Genomic DNA, 21419 nt, shown 5'->3' on the forward strand with positions numbered 1-21419 from the left:
CTAAGAATTATAGGCCTACAATGAAAAAGAAATTTCCATGCATTCTAGCATTTTGCATGGAAATACTCTAGAGGGGTTAATCTGTAAAAAGAAGGAAAAAAATATACAGACTCAAGGTAATTTAAATTGTTTCCCCCATTTTACACAAAGGTTTTTAAAATAACACCATAAGGTTATAAAGTTTTTTTTTTGCCATTTGATTACTTATTATTATTACTTACTTATTATTGGAAAGAGAGGCATGTATTTATAGAGTTCAGACATAATATGCAGCACTTTGAAAAGTCCATTGTTTTGTTACTGTCCTTCAAGGAAGTTTACTATCTATTGTCTCTAGTGAAAAGCTTATTGTTCTCCAAGGCTGGAAAGTATATACTTTCATCACTGAACCTGGGTGATCCAGCAAAAAAGGATTGGATTGGCTCCAGGATTGAACACATTTGCTAGCAAACCTTTCCTGGTTTGTCGAATTACCCAACTTCACTGATGAAAGTGTATCCTCTCCAGCCTTGGAGAACTTTAATAAATCAGGCCCAATGTGCCTGCAGGAAACCCACATAAACATGGGAATAATATACAAACTATAAGCAGAAAACGGCATGGTTAAAAAAAAAAAAAAAAAAGACAAGTAGGCATTTCTTCATTTATTTAAATACAATTAGTTCTGTACTTCGAAATTAAAGTTTCAGGTTTACACAAGACAAACACATGTACTGACAAAGTAGCTTTATTTGCTTCTATTTTACATGAAATCTACACAGAGGTTGGAATATTTATCTAGCAGATTTCAGCATGCCAGTCCAGTCTGGTTTTACAAAAAATAAGCAGCGTCTGAAAAGAAAGCTCATATTGCTGATGCACTTTGAAGGTGATGCCTCTATCATTAACAGTAACACATTGTTGCTGCATCAGTTCCAGCATACTGTATATGGAACCATGAAGTACCTAAAAGGGTTTACATCATTCTCTGTTTGTATAGTCATGTCTGTTCTGTCAATATCTTCTATGTTGCAGATGAAAATGCCAGTGGAAAGGCATGAAATAATAGCGAGAGGTCTTCACGTGTAATTAATTCTTCTGATAATAGTACCACTTGTCCACTGCATAGAACATAGAAAAATAAATCAGGGGGTGGTAGAGAGAGAAACAATAAAAGGGTAATCACCTTACACAGAAAAATAACAGATAATCTTGTTGCGCAAATGGTACTGAATCCTTTTAAAGACTACCAATTGAAGATTAAACTGCATAATTCCCCTAATAAATGATTTACATTCAAAACGATGTATAGCATGGCTGTTAATGAATATTTATTTGCATTACAAAAGTGTGCTTGATGCTGCTACAAATGAATATAAGAACCCTAGGTCTTTGTTTAATCATGGGTTATTACGAGTTTTCTATTCAAAGAATTTATGCTGGAAGCAACTTCATATGCAAATGAAATAGAATTTGTATGCATTATTGTTATCTGAAAGAATAATATGCCTGTGCAGATCATGCAGAATTGGCTGAAAAGAGTAATTGTGATGTCAAGATGCCAGAACCCAACCATTCCCCCATCGCAGGTCTGAGACACAACTTGCCCACCGCCCTGAGCCTGCGATGAGAGAGTGAGCGGAATGTGTCCATACGAGGGACATGGTCTGAGCCATGGATCACAAAAATTTTCTCGCAGACCACCAATGGGCAACCGCTGATCTAATCTATATATACCAAATACCATTCACATAATATGCCCTTATTCCTACCAAACTAAGGTACATGGACATAGCATAATGTGATTGTAAACTTTTGGTCAGTAAAAACACAAGAAACCTCAAAATGTGATACTCCAAATTTATACTAAAATTTTAAGTTTGTACCATTAGTCTGAATGTGGAATTTTTTGCAGCTGCATTTTCTCAAACTGACTCAAAGCTAAACTTCCCCAGTTCAATTTTCTTTGGATGAGGAATGTAAGTTTTTTAGATGCATTGCTATTTTTTTCTGGTGCCAAAGTTTTTGTTTAGCTTGTGGCCAAGAAGAATGAAGTGCTCAGTGTCCAGAACACACCGTTGTGGGTGTTGTCATAACACCACCAACGTCAAGTTTGGTCATTAAAAGCTAGATTTGCTGCTAGACTAGCGATGACCGTGCTGCTGAGGAGGAGTTTCTTCTCCCCTATAACCACCCATGCAATCTCACCCACAATTTCTCCAGAAAACTGGGTGGCAATGGAAACTATAGTATGATAGGGCACACTTAAAGGAATGGAACACATTTATGGTGTCCTGATGGTTTTAAAAATTCTTTTTACATAATGCCAGGGGGATACATTGAATCAACATTATTTTCCAATTACCTAGACTTTACTTACACCAATCTCTCAATATTTAATATCTTGTTTAAAATGTAAGTCCTGCTATTATATAATATATATATTTTTATTATATAATATTTTTTTTTCATATATATATATATATATATAAAATAAATTTACAATAATTCAGCCTTACCATAGTCATACAAGCATAAACATGCTCTGGACTGCTTATTTACTAAAGTAACTAGCTTGTTTTATGAAGTCTGAATGCATTATTCAGCTTGGATAGAAGTGTCAGTTTTATATTACGCTTTACATTAAATGGATTAAAAAAAATCCTGCCAAACTATCTGAAAAAGTTGTAAAAATGGAAACACATACCATCTGCTGGAATAGGGCTTGCAGGTCCGCGTGGAGGAGCCTAAAATAAATTGTGTAAATAAAATCAAATGTAACTTGAGAGAATTTAAATTCACAGCAAATCTCTATGCGCTCTTTGTTGATGAAATCTTGGCACAAACAAGGTTACAAGTTTCCCATTATTAGTCAGCTGTATTCTTGTGTGTGAGGGATAAGTGCACTTGAACATTCATTTTCTGTTCAGCATTAGAAGCCTCTTCCCTCAACTTCCAAGAAACAAAACATCCAAACCCCATGTGATGATGCTAAAAAGAATACTTGAAGACTGAGGCAAGAGATCTCCACCAACAGAACAAATAATAGGATAATTAGGTTTCTCATTTAAATATATGAACAGAAAAACTATGTATAAGCCTTCAAAGGAAGAAAAAAAAACATACGCCATTAGAGCCAAGGTGAGGCAGAAAAAATGTTCATGTGATTCTATCAGTGGAATATTTAGACTTTTTTTCTGTCATTAGAATACAAAAGCCATGGTTTATGCATGCCTAACAGAAAAAAATAATTGCTTGCAAGGAAAGAACATGATTACTATGTGCTGTCATCAATGCTGCCAGCTTAGTTAATGGGGAAGCACTATCAGCTAGGACATTGGAGGAGAGAAAAAATGTTGGAGTAAATCAGAAGACATTTGTATGTAAAGTATGTAATTGGCTTCAAGGATCTAGTTAATATTCCTTGTAGACATTTTATACAGAGAGACAGATGACTGTTTATCCGTTATTCTGAAATAATGTAAGAATGTTTTAACATTGTACAGCAGAATTATCCACAATAACGGCTCAGGTGAGGGGAGATTAAAGTCTTCACCACAGATAAATACTGCTTCATCACTCTACTGTCCCAGTTATACGCAATGACACAGAGGGTGGAAATTGTTTTTGCTGGTAGGCCAATTCATCACTGAGACTGTGCTCTATAATTTACTACATATGCTTTGGAATTAAAATCAGAACACTATTGTATTATAGTTTCCAGATTCTGACGTGCATGCTTTATAAACGGTACAGCAATCATATTTTGTTGTCCACTTTAACCATTTTTATTGCTCCCATAGCACATTGTATTAATGCTCATTTCTTTTTTTTACAACCTTGTCACTATAACAAACAAACCAAGCAAACCATACCTGTAAAATAATATATACTGTACATTTAACTCTTCTTTCATCATAGCTAAATTCTTTGCGCTCTTCTTGAATTTTAGACCCCTGAAATCAGCTGGAAAACCAACATTTTTGGCAAGTTTTGGAGTTTCCCTTCAGCTCTCACTCTGGTGACCTCTATAGCATTACAAGGAACAGCAAGAACACAGAGGTCAGCAGGTGAGACCAGGAGGAGCTGCAGGGATCACAGAAATTGATACTTCTAGTCTGTTTTAAAGTGGGCTTTGAGGGACTGGGGCAGAGTTTGTTGGCATAAAAGTCAAGGGAGGCAAGTATTTACAATCTTTATTTATAGGTTTAGCTTGACTTGACTAGCTTGACCCATCTTTAATATACAGACTGGGTAACTTTAAAGGATATCTGTACTAATAGAAACACAACAACTGTAATTACAGACCTACAAATACTAGTTGTCTAGCTGTTCCTGGCTCTAAATCCTTCTTATATTTGATTCCCAATAAAAGATTTGCCTGATCAGCCTAATGATATCAACATCAATGCCTGTTTTTTGATCCACAACACACACACCTCTGACATATTTTAATGTTTTCAAAGTAGTTCCTATCTGCAATTTCATCCCTAAAATATGAGGTTTAGACTCTAAGTTTAACTCTAACTAAAGGAAACTATATATTTTTTATTACTGATCTAGCCAGCAGATTGATCCTTTACCTCAGAACTTAAAAAAGTGAAACACATGCATGCGTCATGGACTTAGGAAAAGAGAGTGAAGCTACCCTCCACATGTTAACATGGAAATTTAACCCATATCCTCACTTGTTTTAGGTATACATTTCTATTTGGTGATGGTCCAGCTTACATATACATGCCCGATTTTACAGACAAAAAAAATGCCAAAATGACCTAAAACTATTACTTATTCACATATCTTCTAATACTTTCTGTGCACAAAACACTTTGGTGCAATTCTCTTTCTCTATACTTTAAAGAAAAAGACTAATTCTGAAACCCTCACACATACAAGTTATTTCATCAACTCATCAAGACCATACCATTCAGTCAGGACCATGCATTTTCATGCATTCAAAATGGTTCTGATCTTGTTAAAAACTTACAGTGTTCACAATGGTTTCAGCTTCTTCTTGTTTGCAGACAAAAGGACTGTCTTGTACAGTGGTATTCTTGCTAAGGAAAAAAAATCAAGGAATAAGTATAACTTATTTAAATTGACACAATTATATGGTCGATTATGTACAAGAACTAGATATTGCTCATAAGCCACCTGTACTACCCTACAAACAATGTTCAAATGCAACATTTTCAATTGTTTGTTACATCTAAGAAGAGGTTTGCTGGATAAATCGGGTCCAGTATTTTTCTGCAAGGACGATTTGCCATAGTGTAAATTGCTACCAATATTTTAGCAGGTTGCATGAGCAGAGTCTTAAAAAGGGACTTGTGTTGTAAGCATGATAACTTATGTAGCTAGACCATTAATTTTCTACTGGCTACCTAAATGCAACATGCACTGTATAGATCTAAATGGGTAAACGTAAAAGGTAAACTTCAGAGACTAAAAAAAACAAAAGTACTATAAACACCAGAAACTTTTTTATTCACAGATTTATCTATTTCCATTATGCTGTGTTAGGCCAAGAAAATGAATCCTGTAAATTAGGTGACACTCATAAGTACTGTGTCAGATAAAATTGTATATTATTCCCTTTAATATGAGGTTTGATCATTCTCTCCAGTACCTAAATCTGGTAGCTCATCAGTGTTGGTAGCGAGTCTCACTGCCCCCAAGAACATTTCACCAATCCATTACAGCATGATATAGATTAAAAACACCACTGTGTAGCCTGAAATTCTATATAAATTATATTATAATTTGCAAACTCATATTTCAAATTGTTAATATAAATACAAAATCTAAGGTAACAAGGAAGCAAAGATCAAAAGTGATAGATTTTTACTAAATGCAAAACATATTGCAAAGCAGCTGCAGGTAAAATCTTTATAATGAAAAAAACACAGTATTATTTGTTAACCATAAATCCTGTTTAAAGCTTTATGTGAAAATTTAGATTGGATAACAGATTTATATAAATACGTCTGTTTTTAGATCAGCAATCAGTATGTATCAGTATGTATTTTGTAACAATTTTGCTCATAACTTCTAGTCCATGGGTTGGCAGGCAAATTCCGTCCTTTAGGGCTGATACGGCCTAGTTATTAGTTTGTTCCGGCCTAAAGCCTAGCCGGATCTGCCAGGGGGTGTAAGGAACTACCGGAGCCGGAGCTGCCGGAGCTCCGGTGCCACCTCCTTGCTGTGGCTCCCCTATTTAGCGCGGCAGGCCTGATAATTCCGCCGCTGCAGTAAATAGGGAACGCTCCCTCAGAGTCCAGCCCAGTGTGCTCCTGCCCACCCCTGAAATGGTCTAGTGGCCATAAAAGTTTGCCGACCCCTGTTCTAGACAACTTTATTGAGCCTGTCTCAGCCACAAAAAAAATTACAATTTAAGGTATTTCAAAAGTCGGGGAAGGTTAACATGTCATTTTATTTTCACATTTGGTAGACTCAAAAAGAACTGAGAGAATATCTTTTCAGTGTAAGATAAATCCCCTCTTAGATGTGCTGGAAAAAGTGTCCCTATTGGAAGCCCTCCTATCTATTACTGTACCAGGCTAACTCGGGATTAGGAAATTAGAGGTTTAAAAAGTATAAAATATTTTAAAATTATCTATATTTTAAAAACATTTAAACAACTTGTAATTTGCCTTCTAATAACATTAAAATAAACATATGGTGAACAGAACGTTGTACATTTCTTTAATTATAATTATTAGGCACTCTACAATTGATTTTCTTAGATTTTTCTTAGAAAAAGAATAATAATGGATAATAATAGAGTTACAAGAGTTGCAAGCTGTAAACCTGGCAGGTAAATCCCATATACCTTAGTCATAACTAGTGGTCAATAAAACCTGCATTTGTAACAGTAGGTGGCATTTCCTGCTTTATATAATGGCAGGGTATTACATCATGAACCTTTTTAGTCCCATTAAAAATACTTGTATCCACTTACATGCAGAAAAATAAACGTGACATGCCACAGCAGGTTCCCTAAAAAAAGTGTAACAAAGCAGGCTGCCCTGTGTTCAGTAGGATAGTGGGAAAACAGCAAAAATGGGAAAAAAAACTTGTTATAAAAAGGTTCCTGACAGGATAAAAATATGGAAATGGCTCAAGTTCTTAAAGGTGAAAACTGTATCATCCTATGCTTTCTTTAGGGGTCAGTGACTTGATGAGCCACATACATCTAAAATAAATATGCTTGTTCTGGGTCAGTGAAGATGGGATAGAGATGACAGTAATAGTGATGATAATATGAACAATGATTAGCCTCACAGTGGATTTAAAGCTGAACCCCAGGCAAAAAAATGTTCATTGAAATATATTACTCAATAACTATAAAGGACATAAATTTCCTTTGAGAAGAGACAATTAAGGGGGGGATATGATCACCCTGTATGAATATAAAAACAGTCCATATAGAGAACTCTCTTCCCTATTATTCACTTTGAGATCATTAAAAAGAACAAGAGGGCACGCTTTGCGTCTGGAGGAAAAGAAGTTTAGGCTCCGGATAAGGAAGGGATTCTTCACTGTAAGGTCTGTGAAAATGTGGGTCCCTGAGGAAGTAGTTTCAGCAACTACTATAGATTGCTTAAAGAAAAAGCTGGATATTCTTCTAGAAGCACAGAATATAATTGGGTATTAAGGCTTTAAAGTAAAATTAACAGTGACTGTTGATCCAGGGAACATCCGATTGCCTCATGGAATCGGGAAGCAGTTTTTTTTCTCCCGTTGAAGCAATTGTACCAGGGTTTTAGCTTCCTCTGGACCATATGTCTTATAGGGTTTTGTATTTGGGATATGTTTATTTCCCTAGTGGTTGAACTTGATGGACTTATGTCTTTTTTTCAACCTGATCTACTATGTATGCAACAAATGCCTCGGCAAACATAATTATTTTCCTCCCCATCTTGTACAAACAGCATTAACATCATCACAGTGTTGTACATAGCCTGTGCAAAGATAAATGCTGTGTGAAGAACCCAGGAAGTCCAACCACTATAGTCTATCTGCAGAAGACTGCAGGACCAGTCATCCTGCACAGGAGGAGAGTAGCAGTGACTGGTCTTTATTACAAGGCGCACCTGCACAAAAGCAAAGTTTCAGGCCAGGATAAAGCTGTGGGAAATACACAAAGCACACCAAGATTCAAAAACCAAATATCTTGGGTGCACATCTCATATAACTGGCAAGACTATTGGAAACAGCTGTCAGACTGACAGACAAATGAAAATGTTAGCACACCCATAATAAGTGAGAAGCTTTCTGTTCTTTTCATGAAATGTTTAATCTGTTTTTGGCTAAATAATAAGGTCATGACCATACACAGACTACTGAGGAGGGGTGTCTTATTTGCGGCTGTTAAATATTTGTGGGTTTCTTTTTTTATATTTATCAAACATACCTGATGAAAGGATGAAAAGAAATCACATAAAAAAAACAACAAAAAAAACGTTCAGACTTAGCAACAAGATCCTTTGGTATGCGGACAACATAGCCTAATTATATTCTATAATATGCTAATTATTTGTCATTGCCTCCCCCTAACCAACAAGGTCTATTCTACTATAGTCTGTAATAAGAACACGTAAATCAGTTTAAAAACCAGATCCTATTCTGTGTCTCAAGGGCGCCAACATCCTCCTCCTGCGTAAACAGTGTCTTTTTTTAATATATTTTAAGGGAACTTTTTATTGAATACCTTTTTTTGAACAGCTTTAAAAATAAAAGGTAATGTGCATAATATTCTATTTGTTTTACAAGCCCAAAAAGAGAAGTAATTTTTTTTTTCATCGTTCAGTAAGTTATTCAGAAAAGTATTATAGTAAATACTGGAATGCTAAAACATATGCTACACACATAAAAAACCTTTTCTGTGCAGTGCCACATTACAGAACACCTAAGCTTACAAAGTTCCATTAGTTTAAAATAAAGGTTAGAAAAATGAATATTTAATTTTGTTGATGGAGGGAGAGAGGTGCTGAATATTTTCATACTAATGCATTAAAACATAAAAAGGTCAGATGTTTAATTCTAAATAGAAGAAGATAAAAAATAGCTAATGCCTGAGAAAACTGATAAAATATTTTTAAATAGATCCTATCGGCAGGCACTTCCTGCTCTTTGATCAGAACAAGGTTATGTTCTGTATTATTATTTTTATTATCAGGAGCACAGTACTCACCAGTTGATTTCTCCTCCATTTGAGTTTTTGGTAACAAGTGCTTTCCAATGAGCATGGGTGCACTTAATCACATCTATTGCAAAATCCTGGAAAAAAACAACAAAAACATATACATCATAAGGTACCATCAAAAACATTTAAACTGCCAAGTGCATCATATTATTCCTAACTTTCAATATTGATTAATTTCCAGAGAATGGAGGAAAACATTATTACAATTATGTTCAAAATACAGAAATGCTATGCACTTTAGATGTTATAAATCAAATATCACTTTCACACAGGCCTTATCGTTGGTTTGGAACCCAAATCTAAATACAGGCTTTGAGCACTAAACGTTTGTTCTATAGGATTGCTTTGTGATTTTTACTTATTCCTCACACATTCCAACAAACACTTTTATCTATTTGCTGTGATGTGGAGGGCAGACGCTTTACCTTATTTTTAAATTCTCCATCAAAGGCGAACTGATTCTCTGGTTTACCATCAGGAACTTTGTACGTTCTAAACCAGTCGACAGTGGATTCCAGATAATTAGGTTTCAGTCTTCTAACATCTTCAATGTCTAAAATAATTATATTAAAAAAATAAATAAAAAAAGTTACATCATTTTAATAATGACAGCCATTACTTTTGATTTATGTGAATGTAGAGATGCTATGGACTGTTTTATAGGGCCTCCGGGGGAAAAATTTAACAATAAAATGTTTTCCCAATATGTTTCCCAATCAGTAACACAGAACTAATGTTTTCTTGGGAAAAACATTCTTTGGGACAGACTTTTTCTCTCTTTTACAGCTGAACTGACAAGATATAATTAAAGCTTAACTTCAGCCAAATATAAAGCACAATATTGAAGCTATGTATTTGTTAATAATGAAATGAATTTGTATTGCAACTAGAGAAAGTATCTAAATTGGACTTTTTTTTATCAGCCTCTTACAATTCTCTACAGAAGAACTGGGAGCCACTCAGGTGTGCTGCATTCAAATGTGCTTGCAAAGAAAATGATGATAAAAGGAGAGCGAAGAATAAGCAGATCATTGCTTATTCTTCTGTTATTCATTTACTGTACAGGCACCAGAGTGGAAGTGGAGAGAGTATATCAATATATTCCTTCTACTGTCTAAAACTACATGATGTGTCAAATGCAAATGCTCCAACAGGTAAATTTTATGTAGTTATTTTAATATTTATATGTTGAGTAGTTAGGGGTTTCTCTGAGCCTTGGCTTTAAATAATTTACCATGATAAAATACAATTTTTGAAAAAGCATAGAAGGCATTTTAGAATCCTGTAAGCTTGATTGAGTAGAGACCAATATTTACTTTGTTAATAGTTGCGACTGCTACCAAGATTATAATTAAGAGTCAACTTTTTTAGGGAATCCCTGCAAGATAAACTAGTTAAAGTGATTTGGACAGCATACATGGCTGCTCAGTGAAACAGTTTAGTGAAGTCCAACTAAAGGAAACAACTTTTGTTCTAGAATCCCTTGGCACCCCTATGAAAAGATTGAGGCAGGGGCTGGATAAATAGAACAATAGGCTATTTCACAATTTACCTCTGCTACTTACCATTGAAATGAGCAGCATCAGGGTCTTCAACATTTATTACAATAATTTTCCAATCGGTTTCTCCTTCATCAATCAATGCCAAGGTGCCAAGGACTTTAACCCTGATGACCTCTCCTCTTTCACATACCTGTCATACAGATATAGCTTCATTGCAATCAGTAGTTTCTAATCCAGTGTTATATAAAATTTTTAAAGACAGCAATAAAGGTGATTATAAATGATCTATCTGGGGATGGCAGATTTTATTTAACCACTAAAGGGCTAAGGGATGGGAGTTGTTAACCATGTTTCACTTTAGCAGAATTTTTTTGCTTGACCTATTTTACCTGGCGCAAAATCTAACCATATATAGTTACTGTGATCATTTCCTTTTAATGCATCACTCCATATTTAGTGGTAGAAAGCTGTAAAAATTTGCAGACATTCATAATGAACGGGCCAAAAACCACAAGCCTGCTTCAAGATAGTCAAAGCCATGTTACAGGATTTTTTTGGAGATGCTTCAAGACACATCACATAAGACTACAAAAAAAAAATCACTGCTATTACAGGGTAAGAAGAGAAACACAGACTACTATCTGCAGGAGCCCAAGGGCCACAGACATAGTGCCAAAGGGCAGCATATGGCCCCTATGGTTGGTTTTTACATTCATCAGGAGCGTTTAAAAAAAAGATTGCTTTATGTATTTCATTTAGTTCTATAGTCTAATCGGTATAAAAACCAATTACATAGTATTGGGCAATGCAAGTGTTAAATTTTCAATTTTCATCTGGATTTACAAACCCTGCTAAAATTTTACAAGTTGTAGTCAGAAGATGTTTTACACACAGCAACCAGAAGGAGAAAAGAATAAAAATCCTAAAAAAAGATCATCTCACAGATGTTTATTTATTAAGTCATGCTGGCAGGAATTCTTTATTCTTCACTGTATCTGGCATTTCTTCATTTCCATACCTTGCTTCCAATGTCACAAACATCGATGGGGTCATTATCTCCTCCAAAACCTGTATTTTCATCAATATGTGATGGATTTTCCCAGGTCTATAAAGAAAAATCATAAAAAAAAGTGTATCTATCATAACCATACATACACATATGAAATATTAATGAACTGTATGAAGAGTAAGAACTTTTTAGACCATATGTAATGCAGTGGTAAACTGTAATGATACAGAGGTATAAAGTCGAAGCATTCATATACCATAGTGCCATAGAAACAGCAGTCTAGGATAATCATAAAACAACCAAGACAGGAAGATCTAGGTATGTGGTTACGTAAAAGATAATTGGTGTTGTAGGATGCAGCTAAATGGTACAGAAAAAGTCATTGATTTTGGGTGGTTTAGATTGTGGAGACAGGAAACCAGAGGTTGAAGAAAATAAAGAAGATGGAATACTACTCCAAAATGTCTAATTCAAATAAATGCTTATCAATGTAAAATAGGATGTAAAATATTCTAAGATATGACCTTGACTAAATAAGGAAACTAGTTCAAAACTGAAACCCAACTTTGCACACTTGCAGTCAAATAATCATCATAACAATGGTTTATAGATTTATTCCTGTTTAGGGGCATGATTTTACCATATGTCAAACAATTTTTTTCACAAATGCTTTTTTTCTATCAGCATTTGCCATACCTTTTTTGCCCTTTATTGTTGATGATATAAGTCTTAAGCCACATACACACCTGTAATTATGGTCATTGGAAAGGATCTTTCACAATCCTTTCGAACGACAAAAGACTGCACGATGCATGAACGAGTGCTGTACATACATTCTGCTCTATGCAGAGGGGAGGGGGAGAACGACGGAGCAGCACCCTGCTGCACGCTCTCCCCCTTCCCTGGCATTACGATCATTCGTCGTCCATCACCCGTGGATCTGCCAGGACAGTACAGTATACACGCCCAATATTGGCCCTGAGCCGATTATTGGGCGAGAACCATTGGATGTGTGTACGTAGCTTTAGGGACATTGATCATTGTTTCAATTATATTTTAGTTTTATTAGTTTAAGGCGGTGTTTTTCAACCAGGGTTCCTCCAGAGCGATTAGCATTTTGTGATTTTCAGGTCAGTTTACCAGATTCCAATGATCCCATCTGGAAGGGTGGCATTCTTCTCAAAAGTAAGCACTCAATAGAGGCATTGTTCCTACTGACCACTATACTAATGTACGATGAGTTGTGACTATAGTAAGTATAGCAGGGGGTCCCTGAAGAAAGTTATTTCAAGGGTTTCCCCATGTTAAAAAGGTTGGGAAACATTGGTTTAAAGTAATTCGTCAAACTATGAAAAGGTGGATTGCTGCCCTATAATATCTTTATTAACGGAAGAAATGGGGAATTAAAACCCCAAATCTGGGATGCAATACAGCAGATACAGCCTCCAATCCCCTAAAGAAGCCTGGGAAAGGTGAAACGCGTCAGAATTTGAGGCAGTTATCCTGCCTACAAGCATCTCAATTTATGGTACCCCTGAATTCGATTATGGACTTTTGGATAAAGAGAATTTTGTTGAGTCTTGAATCTCAATAAACCCCACAAACACTGAAGGGGTATAGACAATAAGACCTAATGTCATTGTAGTCTATTATGATTGCCACTGCAATATATGTTTGCCTTAAATAAAACCCTTTTTTCCCCTCCATTTATTTCCTCTATTGTACAATTCTTAATATATATATAGAATATCAAGATCGAGTTTTATCCTCATCCCTATTAGAATCTCAAATGTTTTCCAGGAACTAGAATAAAATTATATAGTGTATCCACCATCTGGTTAGGCTAATAGGTGAATTTAATTTCTACCTGCTTATTTTGCATGTTCTATTTTTATTAAAGCCATGATGAATTAGGATTGTTCCTAACTAAGTGGTTGGCTGTTTTTATCCTGTGTCATCCTGATCATTGTTTTGTATAAAAACATTGGTTTGGTAGTTGTTTCTATTGCTATAATGTACTTATTATTCTGAGGCCTTCCGAGTATTGCTGACTTCCTCTGAGGAATAAGGGATGCTAACATTTTTCAAGCTATGCAACTTCAGTTTAGGAAGTTAAAAGTCAATAGACTCTAATCTGACTTGTGCTGCAAAAAATGTAAGCAGTTCTAAGTGTTTCAGTACAAAAAGATGTAATTGCCTTTGCTGTCATTTCAACTGTTTGTGCTGAATGTAAACTTCCAATTGTAAACTGCAATTTCCATTTGAGCAGTTGTTCAACAGGTAGTCACTTTGGATTGATCCTGGTGTAGATGTTGAATGTAGCAAGCTTTTTTCATAATGGAAAAGAGGTTGATAAATAACTCTAACTTCTTTTTAACATCAATTTGGTTGATAATCAAAAAGACTGTAATGAGTTTTATTTGTTGATCAAGTTTCTTTGCATGAATAAAAATTAATTTGGAATACCATTTTACCAGATGCTTTTGCTTGTTTTATTATACTTCAGTTTTTGTGATCTCACAATAAGACAATATGTCTACAGGTGTTAGCCAATTTATTCAGAGGTCAATGCCGAAATTAATTAGGTGGCTTGGAATGTTTTATTGTAACGGAGACTACATTTTATAACATCCCCACTCTGTAAAGAAAAAAAAAACAAAAAAAAAAAACAAAAAAACACACACACACAGGCACAAGGAGAGGCAGAAAATTAATCAAGCTTTTACAAAGCTGAGTGTTCCACAGACAATATGCCGATTTTATTTGAGTACAGAAGTGTTGTATTATATGGAGTAAAGAAAACAGTTGCAGATATGAATCATCACTGTGCATTTTATTAAAATTGTATTTTGCTGCACAAAAATCCAATATCATTGCATTGCCAAAAAGCATTTCCACAAATCAAGTGGAATGTAGCATCTTTGTTTTTTATAACAATAAGCAATTCCATTAAAATGAACAACAAATGAACAGCTATGCATCATTCATCCACATGCTTGTGGAAAATCATTATTTCTATTGCCTTCACTGATGGACATTCCTTTCTTTATTCTTCGAGATTGAAAGAGATTGCCATCTGCAGAAGAAACATACTAGGCGCAAAACAAAGGAGATCAGTCTAGGGACAGCCCCTCATGGTGGTCAAACTGCAGAGCTCTGTTTTTGTACTAGTGTAAAGACTGAAGAACTTTTCCTTGCTGGGATTTAGTTCCCTGACATAATACACATCTCTACCACCAAATATAATCTTCTACAAAACTGAAGGCTGTGTGATCACAGTTGTGTGTCATCACAATTTAGATCCTGGTTGTCTCACCAGTTCCAGTAACTAAGCACATAAATTTCCTTGCCTATGGAGTTTTTGCTACTGGAGACACGTATCATCTGGCTTGGGCAAATAACATTGGCCACACTGTGGCAGGCTACCTTGGCTGTCAGGTGACTATGTATTCTCTCTTTTACATCCTCCCTGGGACTTTGTCACTGCTGTTCCATTTTGGGAGACTAGAAAGAGATCATGACCGCGGTGATGCGTAATGGCCATGTAGGTGACCCATTCTGGAGCCCTACCATCAGTTAGTTAATCCTTTGTATTCGTACTCTGGTTTGTGTGTTGTGCTTTGTCTAAGTCCATCTGTCTTTCCTAAGGTGGTGTCAGGTTTATTTTATCTACAATAGGATGCTCTTTTTTCAGTTATGGTCTTTTTTACCAGGATGAGATTTTGCTACTACTTTGGGACACAAGGTCTTTTCCCTAGGCACAGTTTTGGCCTCAATCCTGGGTGTATACTATTGCATATTACACAAATGTGCATTGTGCAAAGTCAGTCTATTTGTCTGTATGAGCTGTCCAACACACCAAAACAGTGCACTTATTTCCAACACAGCACACCACAACCACATTATTATGCAATGTAATGTGGTGCAACACATGTTCATTGGTAAGGAGTGTTGGTGTGTCTTTATGAATAAATGTCAACATAGCACATTACATTTGCAAAATGCACAATTTCACAAACCTAGCCTCAAGATATATATAGATGCAAAATTTTCATAATTGTCCCATTTAGTCATTTGACCTGTCGGATTACTGTAAAACCTGTAAAGAATCACTGCTGTTTCCTATTGGAGAGTAATTTCTGCTTGTGCGCCATCTCCATGGAACACCACTAGTTTGTTATGCTGTTGCTGGAAACAATTATTAAATATTGTTTACAGCAACAGTTTTTGGTCTTTTGGGAACATTTTTTGTAGTTCACTGCATCCCAAAAGTGTGCTCTTTATTATATGGAGTGTGGGTAAGGGGGACATACACTTGTTTATGCAGGTGCAGTTCCATAAAAACGACTGATAGCTCACTGGAATATACATACACAGTGGGTTTATTTTATTAAAGCTCTCGGAGACTGGAGAAGATAGACTGTCATGGGTGAACCTGAGTGATCCAGCAAACCTAAAATAGATCTGGTCCAGTATCATAAACATTTGCCAACTAATAGCAAATAATTTTTAAGGAATCCATTCTAGGTTTACTAAATCACTCAGGTTCTTCCATGATAGTCTAAGGCTACGTACACACTTGCAATGGTTCTTGTCCAAAAATCGGCTCAGGGCCAATATCGGACGAGAATTTGGCGTGTGTACAGTGCCTGTCGTCCATCTTCCAAACAACCGTCCTGGCGGATCCACGGACGACGAACGACTTTATTCGAAGTGAAGGGGACAAGCGGGCAGCGGGGTGCCGCTGCGTCGTTCCTCCCCCCCCCCTCCGTAGAGCAGAGCGGTGCTGTATGTACAGCACTCGTTCATGCATCGTGCAGTAGCTTGTCGTTGGAATAGATCGTGAAGGATTCTTTACAACGACAATTATTGCACATGTGTATGCAAGCCTTACTTCTCCAGTCCTGGAGAGCTTTACTAAATCAAGCTCAGTGTGTTGTTGTACCATGTTACACGTGCACACATATGAAAGCGGAATGGTGTAAATGGGGCCTTAAAACCACACAGGAACATGCATCAATATAGATTTATTATTATATTTATATTATGCATTTAGCAATCACAGGAATATAAACTAGATCTTAAAGTTTGACTGCAGATGTGAAGGCTTAATGCCACTTAATGCATTATTTAACAATTCAAATATAAAATATAATAAATACAGCTTACAAAGCATAGATATAGATCACATAAGTGATCTTACATTTTTCAGCTATAGAAAAGAAAGCTAGCTGAAAATATTTTTTGACTAGCACAGGGCTGGAGAAATAAATCAGCACTATAAATGATAATGTATGAACTGGACAGAACATATTAAGTAGGTTAAATAACTTGAGGCAGTTTTGAAGTAGGAAACAAAAAATGTGATCTAATAAGATGTTTAATACAACCTGTTCGTAAATCCTGTATCCTGCCAGAACCCTAATAGTCTGTTTCCAAAATTGCAAAATCAGACCAGTGTATTTCCAAGTTTTCAGCAACACAGATTTCTATAGATCTAATTTGCAACATTCAGTTGATTTGTTGTGCAAAGAACTGCTGGGCTCCAGAGAATTGCATCTATTTTTTATTGGCGATAAAGTAACATTTCTGGATAAAAGCTGTAATATGCATATATTCCTAAATTAATGAAAAGGAGAGAATCCCGTTCCTGATTCTACATGGCTTGTACAAGTGTTTAGTTGTTAGCCCGGTGCATACATAACCAATACATGCCATTGCTCCTTAGCTAAAATGAAGTTCAGCTGCACAAAGTGCAAGAAGTAAGGCTAAGTACACGCGTCCACCAACATTCTTGCAGCTCACCAACACTATCAAAAAGCCCATGATTTTAATCGGACCAGGACTATTTAAACAAGGGCTCCTGAAGGTAAATGGATTTTTATTTATATACCTGTTTACAACTGCCAATCAAGCGCACGTCAACCAATCAGTCATACTGAAGATAAACTTTGCTATAATAATAAAAAGGTGGTCTTGCATATGGTCAGGGACTGGGTAGATACCTTAGCTTGCTAAAATATCTACCCATTGTGATTTCACCCAATATAGACTGGCATGTGCCTATCATTTTGCCAATGCCAGATAACAACCAAAACTAATTTGGGGTGTTTGAAGTAGGGAAAGGTTATACATTCTAACAGTTTCTTGTTGCCATTTGAGTCCTAGTTGGGCGTGCTCCCTTTGGGGAGATTTGCGCACTTCTGTGGGCAAAAGGTAAAAGCTCTGCAGCTCCAATGCTTTCTATATACTAGATAGGGTTAATGGTCTTTAATTCCTGCAATTTTAAAACAGATAGTGAAATGCATATTATAATGGTATACATGTTAATAATACACAAGAATATCCATGTCATGATTTTTATAGCTTTGTAATGTATGCCAATGTAGGTTTACAGAAAACTATTGGTGGAAGATCTATACAGTAATGAAAATACAGCATATCAACCATAAAAGTCAAAAACCCTTTTTGTATTTAAACCCTCTGCACCGTATTAGTTTGATTGATAGAACCTACAGCATATTTACTCATTAGAAAAAAACATTGTCAAGCAATTATTATATAAAATATGCTTTTAAATGGAACAGGAACATGTCTCGCTAATGAGTAATGTGAAGCAACAGAATCCACAAAAGCTTCCTTCTTTATTGGAGATAATTAAATAGATAAAAGGAATCTTGCCCAATTAGTAAACAATTTTAAAGCTAAAACACTAGCTCACAGATATATAATAAATCCTGATGACAGTGTAGAAGAAAGGCAAAGTGTGTTGAAACATCACAAACATACTTACTTTGGCTTCATCGGCGTAGAGAGGAATATCGTGGAATGGAGAAATATACTTTCCCTTGCAGTCTTCTACAAAAAGAAAAAAAAGTTACAGTATTATTTAGAGAAGATAAAATGTCCTTTTTTAATGGGAAGAAAGATTAGAACCTCGGTCAGGTTTCTATTTGGAAAAATGTCCTCTTACTTCCCGCAATGTCAACAGAACAGAAATGTATGGGAAATTTCTGCAAGGAAGAGAAAGGCAGCAATTACATCATCATTTTTTTTTTGTTTCTTTTATGAAATTCAACTGATAAAGCAAGAGACACACACTCAACAAGCAGTTTAAAGTCACCAGGGGGTCCCTTTGCAATGAGGGACCTCTCCCATGTCCATTCAATCTGTATTGATCAATAGCAAAATAAAAGTGTGCTTCCATGTGCATATGACAGCAACAGGGGTTTCAGCATCCCACAACTAGCATAAAAGGGCTTGCGTGTAAGTGCGCATATTGCACTCCTTTGTTCTCCCCTCTCCCCTGTTCCTGGCAGTGACCTAGACAACACTAAAAAGCTGACAGAGGTTCTCTATCAAAGCTAACAAGAAAAGCTTTAGGTGTAGGCAATAAATCGTTTAGCAATATAATAAAACTGGTAAACAGGCTACATGTTTTTCCCCCAATACTACCGTTGCAGACCTTCTTATGAAACTTTTTATCTATAGATGTTCACCATTTTACCATAAAGACCTCACTGAACACAAAACAAACATGCACATGACAAGCGAGTTCTCTCTAGAGGCCAGATTATGCTCATTTTTAGTAACACCAGAATGGTCTATTGATTTCTAGGCTAAGACCAAAAATATTGGTCTCCTCTTTCCAGCAGTCATTTAGAGGTCAGGGAGAGTCATGATGACAATCTTAGTACGCAGAATGGTGGCATATAAAAACAAAAAAAAGCCCTAAATTGCATTTGAATTGTGAAAAGACTGCACTTAATACTGAGACATAACAAAGGTTACAATTGGGAAAATGTCACTGAAATTATATCTCAAAAAATCATCATGCCAAATGCATTATCTATTTTACACATTCACCAGTAACGTAAGCTGCATTTTAACTAAGGTTTTTCGTTAAAAGGAGAGAAATTTGGAAGATAATGAGCCTGTCTGCATCCTGTTATTAGTAATGCCCTTTAGAAATTCCAAAGGAAGCTAAACAAAGCCTGCATCTCCTGGGCATAAGTTACACAAATGAACACAGCTAAGAAAAAAAACAACTTGTACAGAAAATTTCTCTAGTTGACGATAAGCAAAAAGGTTACCGAAGCAACGAAACAACCTAAAGCTATTTGACATTAAATATTGCGCATTAATGCTTAATAAATTTCATTAGGGTTCTAAGTAGTAAATGCATTAAACGTAGAAGTAAATATGTATTTGCAGTGCTGCATTAAAGTTGCACAAAAAAAACTCTTGGTCAAGAAAAACCTGTAGGCTGCCATTGTTCAAATCCAAAACCTCAAGCTGCTTGGCTCATCATTTAGATATTTTAGAAGTAACCAACTAGGAACAAATATGCAGAAAAGGAGTTCGGAATACACTTGCTGCAGGCTTGTTCTAGGTAAAGCCAGTACCTTAAAGGACTGAAATATGAAACAGAGGAGTATAGGTGTAGAAGTGTATGCAGAAATTGTTTCCCTTCAAAAAGCCATGAAAAAAAAAAAAAAAACAATCTTGGTTTATACAGGGGTCATGCCAGTAGATGTCATTGTGCCCCCACATAAAGTGTGTAACAAACTGTTACAACACACTTTACAAATTGTCACAACCCTATCTCTACGTGGTCAACAATATTGTGCAAAATAGTTAAGAGCAAGTGACTCATCATAACCAAATTTCACAATATTTTAACCTATAAAAAGGTGGTGGTGGTGGTGATATACAGATTAGGTCAATGTGCTTTTTTCCCTTTTAAATAAAGGTGTGTATAAAAAAATAACACTATGGATGTAATTAATTCACCTTAATGCTATTGACATTTCTATTGATTGTGGATTGATTGTAAGCTGTGATTGATGGAATTTGTGACCTAGGTAAATAATCAAGACAATGTAATTTTAAAGTTTTTTTCATGTAAAAATAGGACTATTTCGGTATATACAGGTAACTAGCATTTTCAAAAGGTAGTAAGCAATGGCAGCTTATCATGCTCTCTCTCTCTCCTATAAAACTCTCTACAGGATTCCAGATAAAACAGAAGCAATAATGAAAAAAGGAGGAAGTGGGAAACCAAAATTTCAAGCTAAAAAACTAGATAAAATAAAGCACTAGGGATTCGTAAGGAGAGACTGGCCAAATCCAGAAAACCCATCAGGAATTTAGAGTGCAAGGAATTTACATTCCAGGTTCCTCTGTTTTACCTGTGTAGAGTGGGTGACCATGGTTTGTTTGGTTTAGAATGATGTTTAAGGTAGCAGAGATATTGAACTATCACTAAAACTATATCTATTAATAATTATGCTGTCAGAACAGTGAAAGAATATAATGGCTATAGGCTAAACCAAACCACAGACACAAATCGAAGAAAAACAGTGTTCTCGGTGTGAGATTTCTCCTTAAACAAGAAAAAAAAAAATCCATAGTGGATGTAGTATAGGGGAAAGGAATCAATTTCTCCTAAATAAGAAATGATTTACTCAACACCTCATATTTCTATAGTGTACCTGTACTGAAATTATAGGTAGTAGACCAGCATGCTTATAGAAAGGCAGACACCTTAGATGCTTGCAAGTATTCCATCTTTGCTCAGGAGTGCCAGAAGAGCCCCCTCTTGGAAGCACATCTATGCAAATATTAAATAAAAGCTTATATATTATCTTCACCTTCACTACTGGTCAGCAAGGTCAGTGGATCACTATACAATCACAGTGGAGGGTGAAGAGTGAGGAAG

General features: G+C 35.8%; 1 protein-coding gene across 1 annotated transcript in view; it reads right to left on the reverse strand.

The window, feature by feature from the left end:
- Positions 1-711: 711 nt before the first annotated feature.
- Positions 712-21419, reverse strand: part of PPA1 (inorganic pyrophosphatase 1) — a 32057-nt gene continuing 11349 nt past the window's right edge. Inside the window, exons 2-9 of the mRNA XM_072423167.1 lie at positions 18492-18556; positions 11708-11794; positions 10753-10879; positions 9613-9740; positions 9176-9261; positions 4967-5036; positions 2687-2726; positions 712-1100 (exon numbers count right to left, since the gene is read on the reverse strand). Coding sequence (XP_072279268.1) covers positions 1069-1100; positions 2687-2726; positions 4967-5036; positions 9176-9261; positions 9613-9740; positions 10753-10879; positions 11708-11794; positions 18492-18556 — 635 coding nt within the window. The 3' untranslated portion in view covers positions 712-1068. The remainder of the gene's footprint in view (positions 1101-2686; positions 2727-4966; positions 5037-9175; positions 9262-9612; positions 9741-10752; positions 10880-11707; positions 11795-18491; positions 18557-21419) is intronic.

Source organism: Pyxicephalus adspersus, chromosome 10 (assembly GCF_032062135.1).
Source record: "Pyxicephalus adspersus chromosome 10, UCB_Pads_2.0, whole genome shotgun sequence".
In the NCBI taxonomy this organism is placed as follows: Eukaryota; Metazoa; Chordata; class Amphibia; order Anura; family Pyxicephalidae; genus Pyxicephalus; species Pyxicephalus adspersus.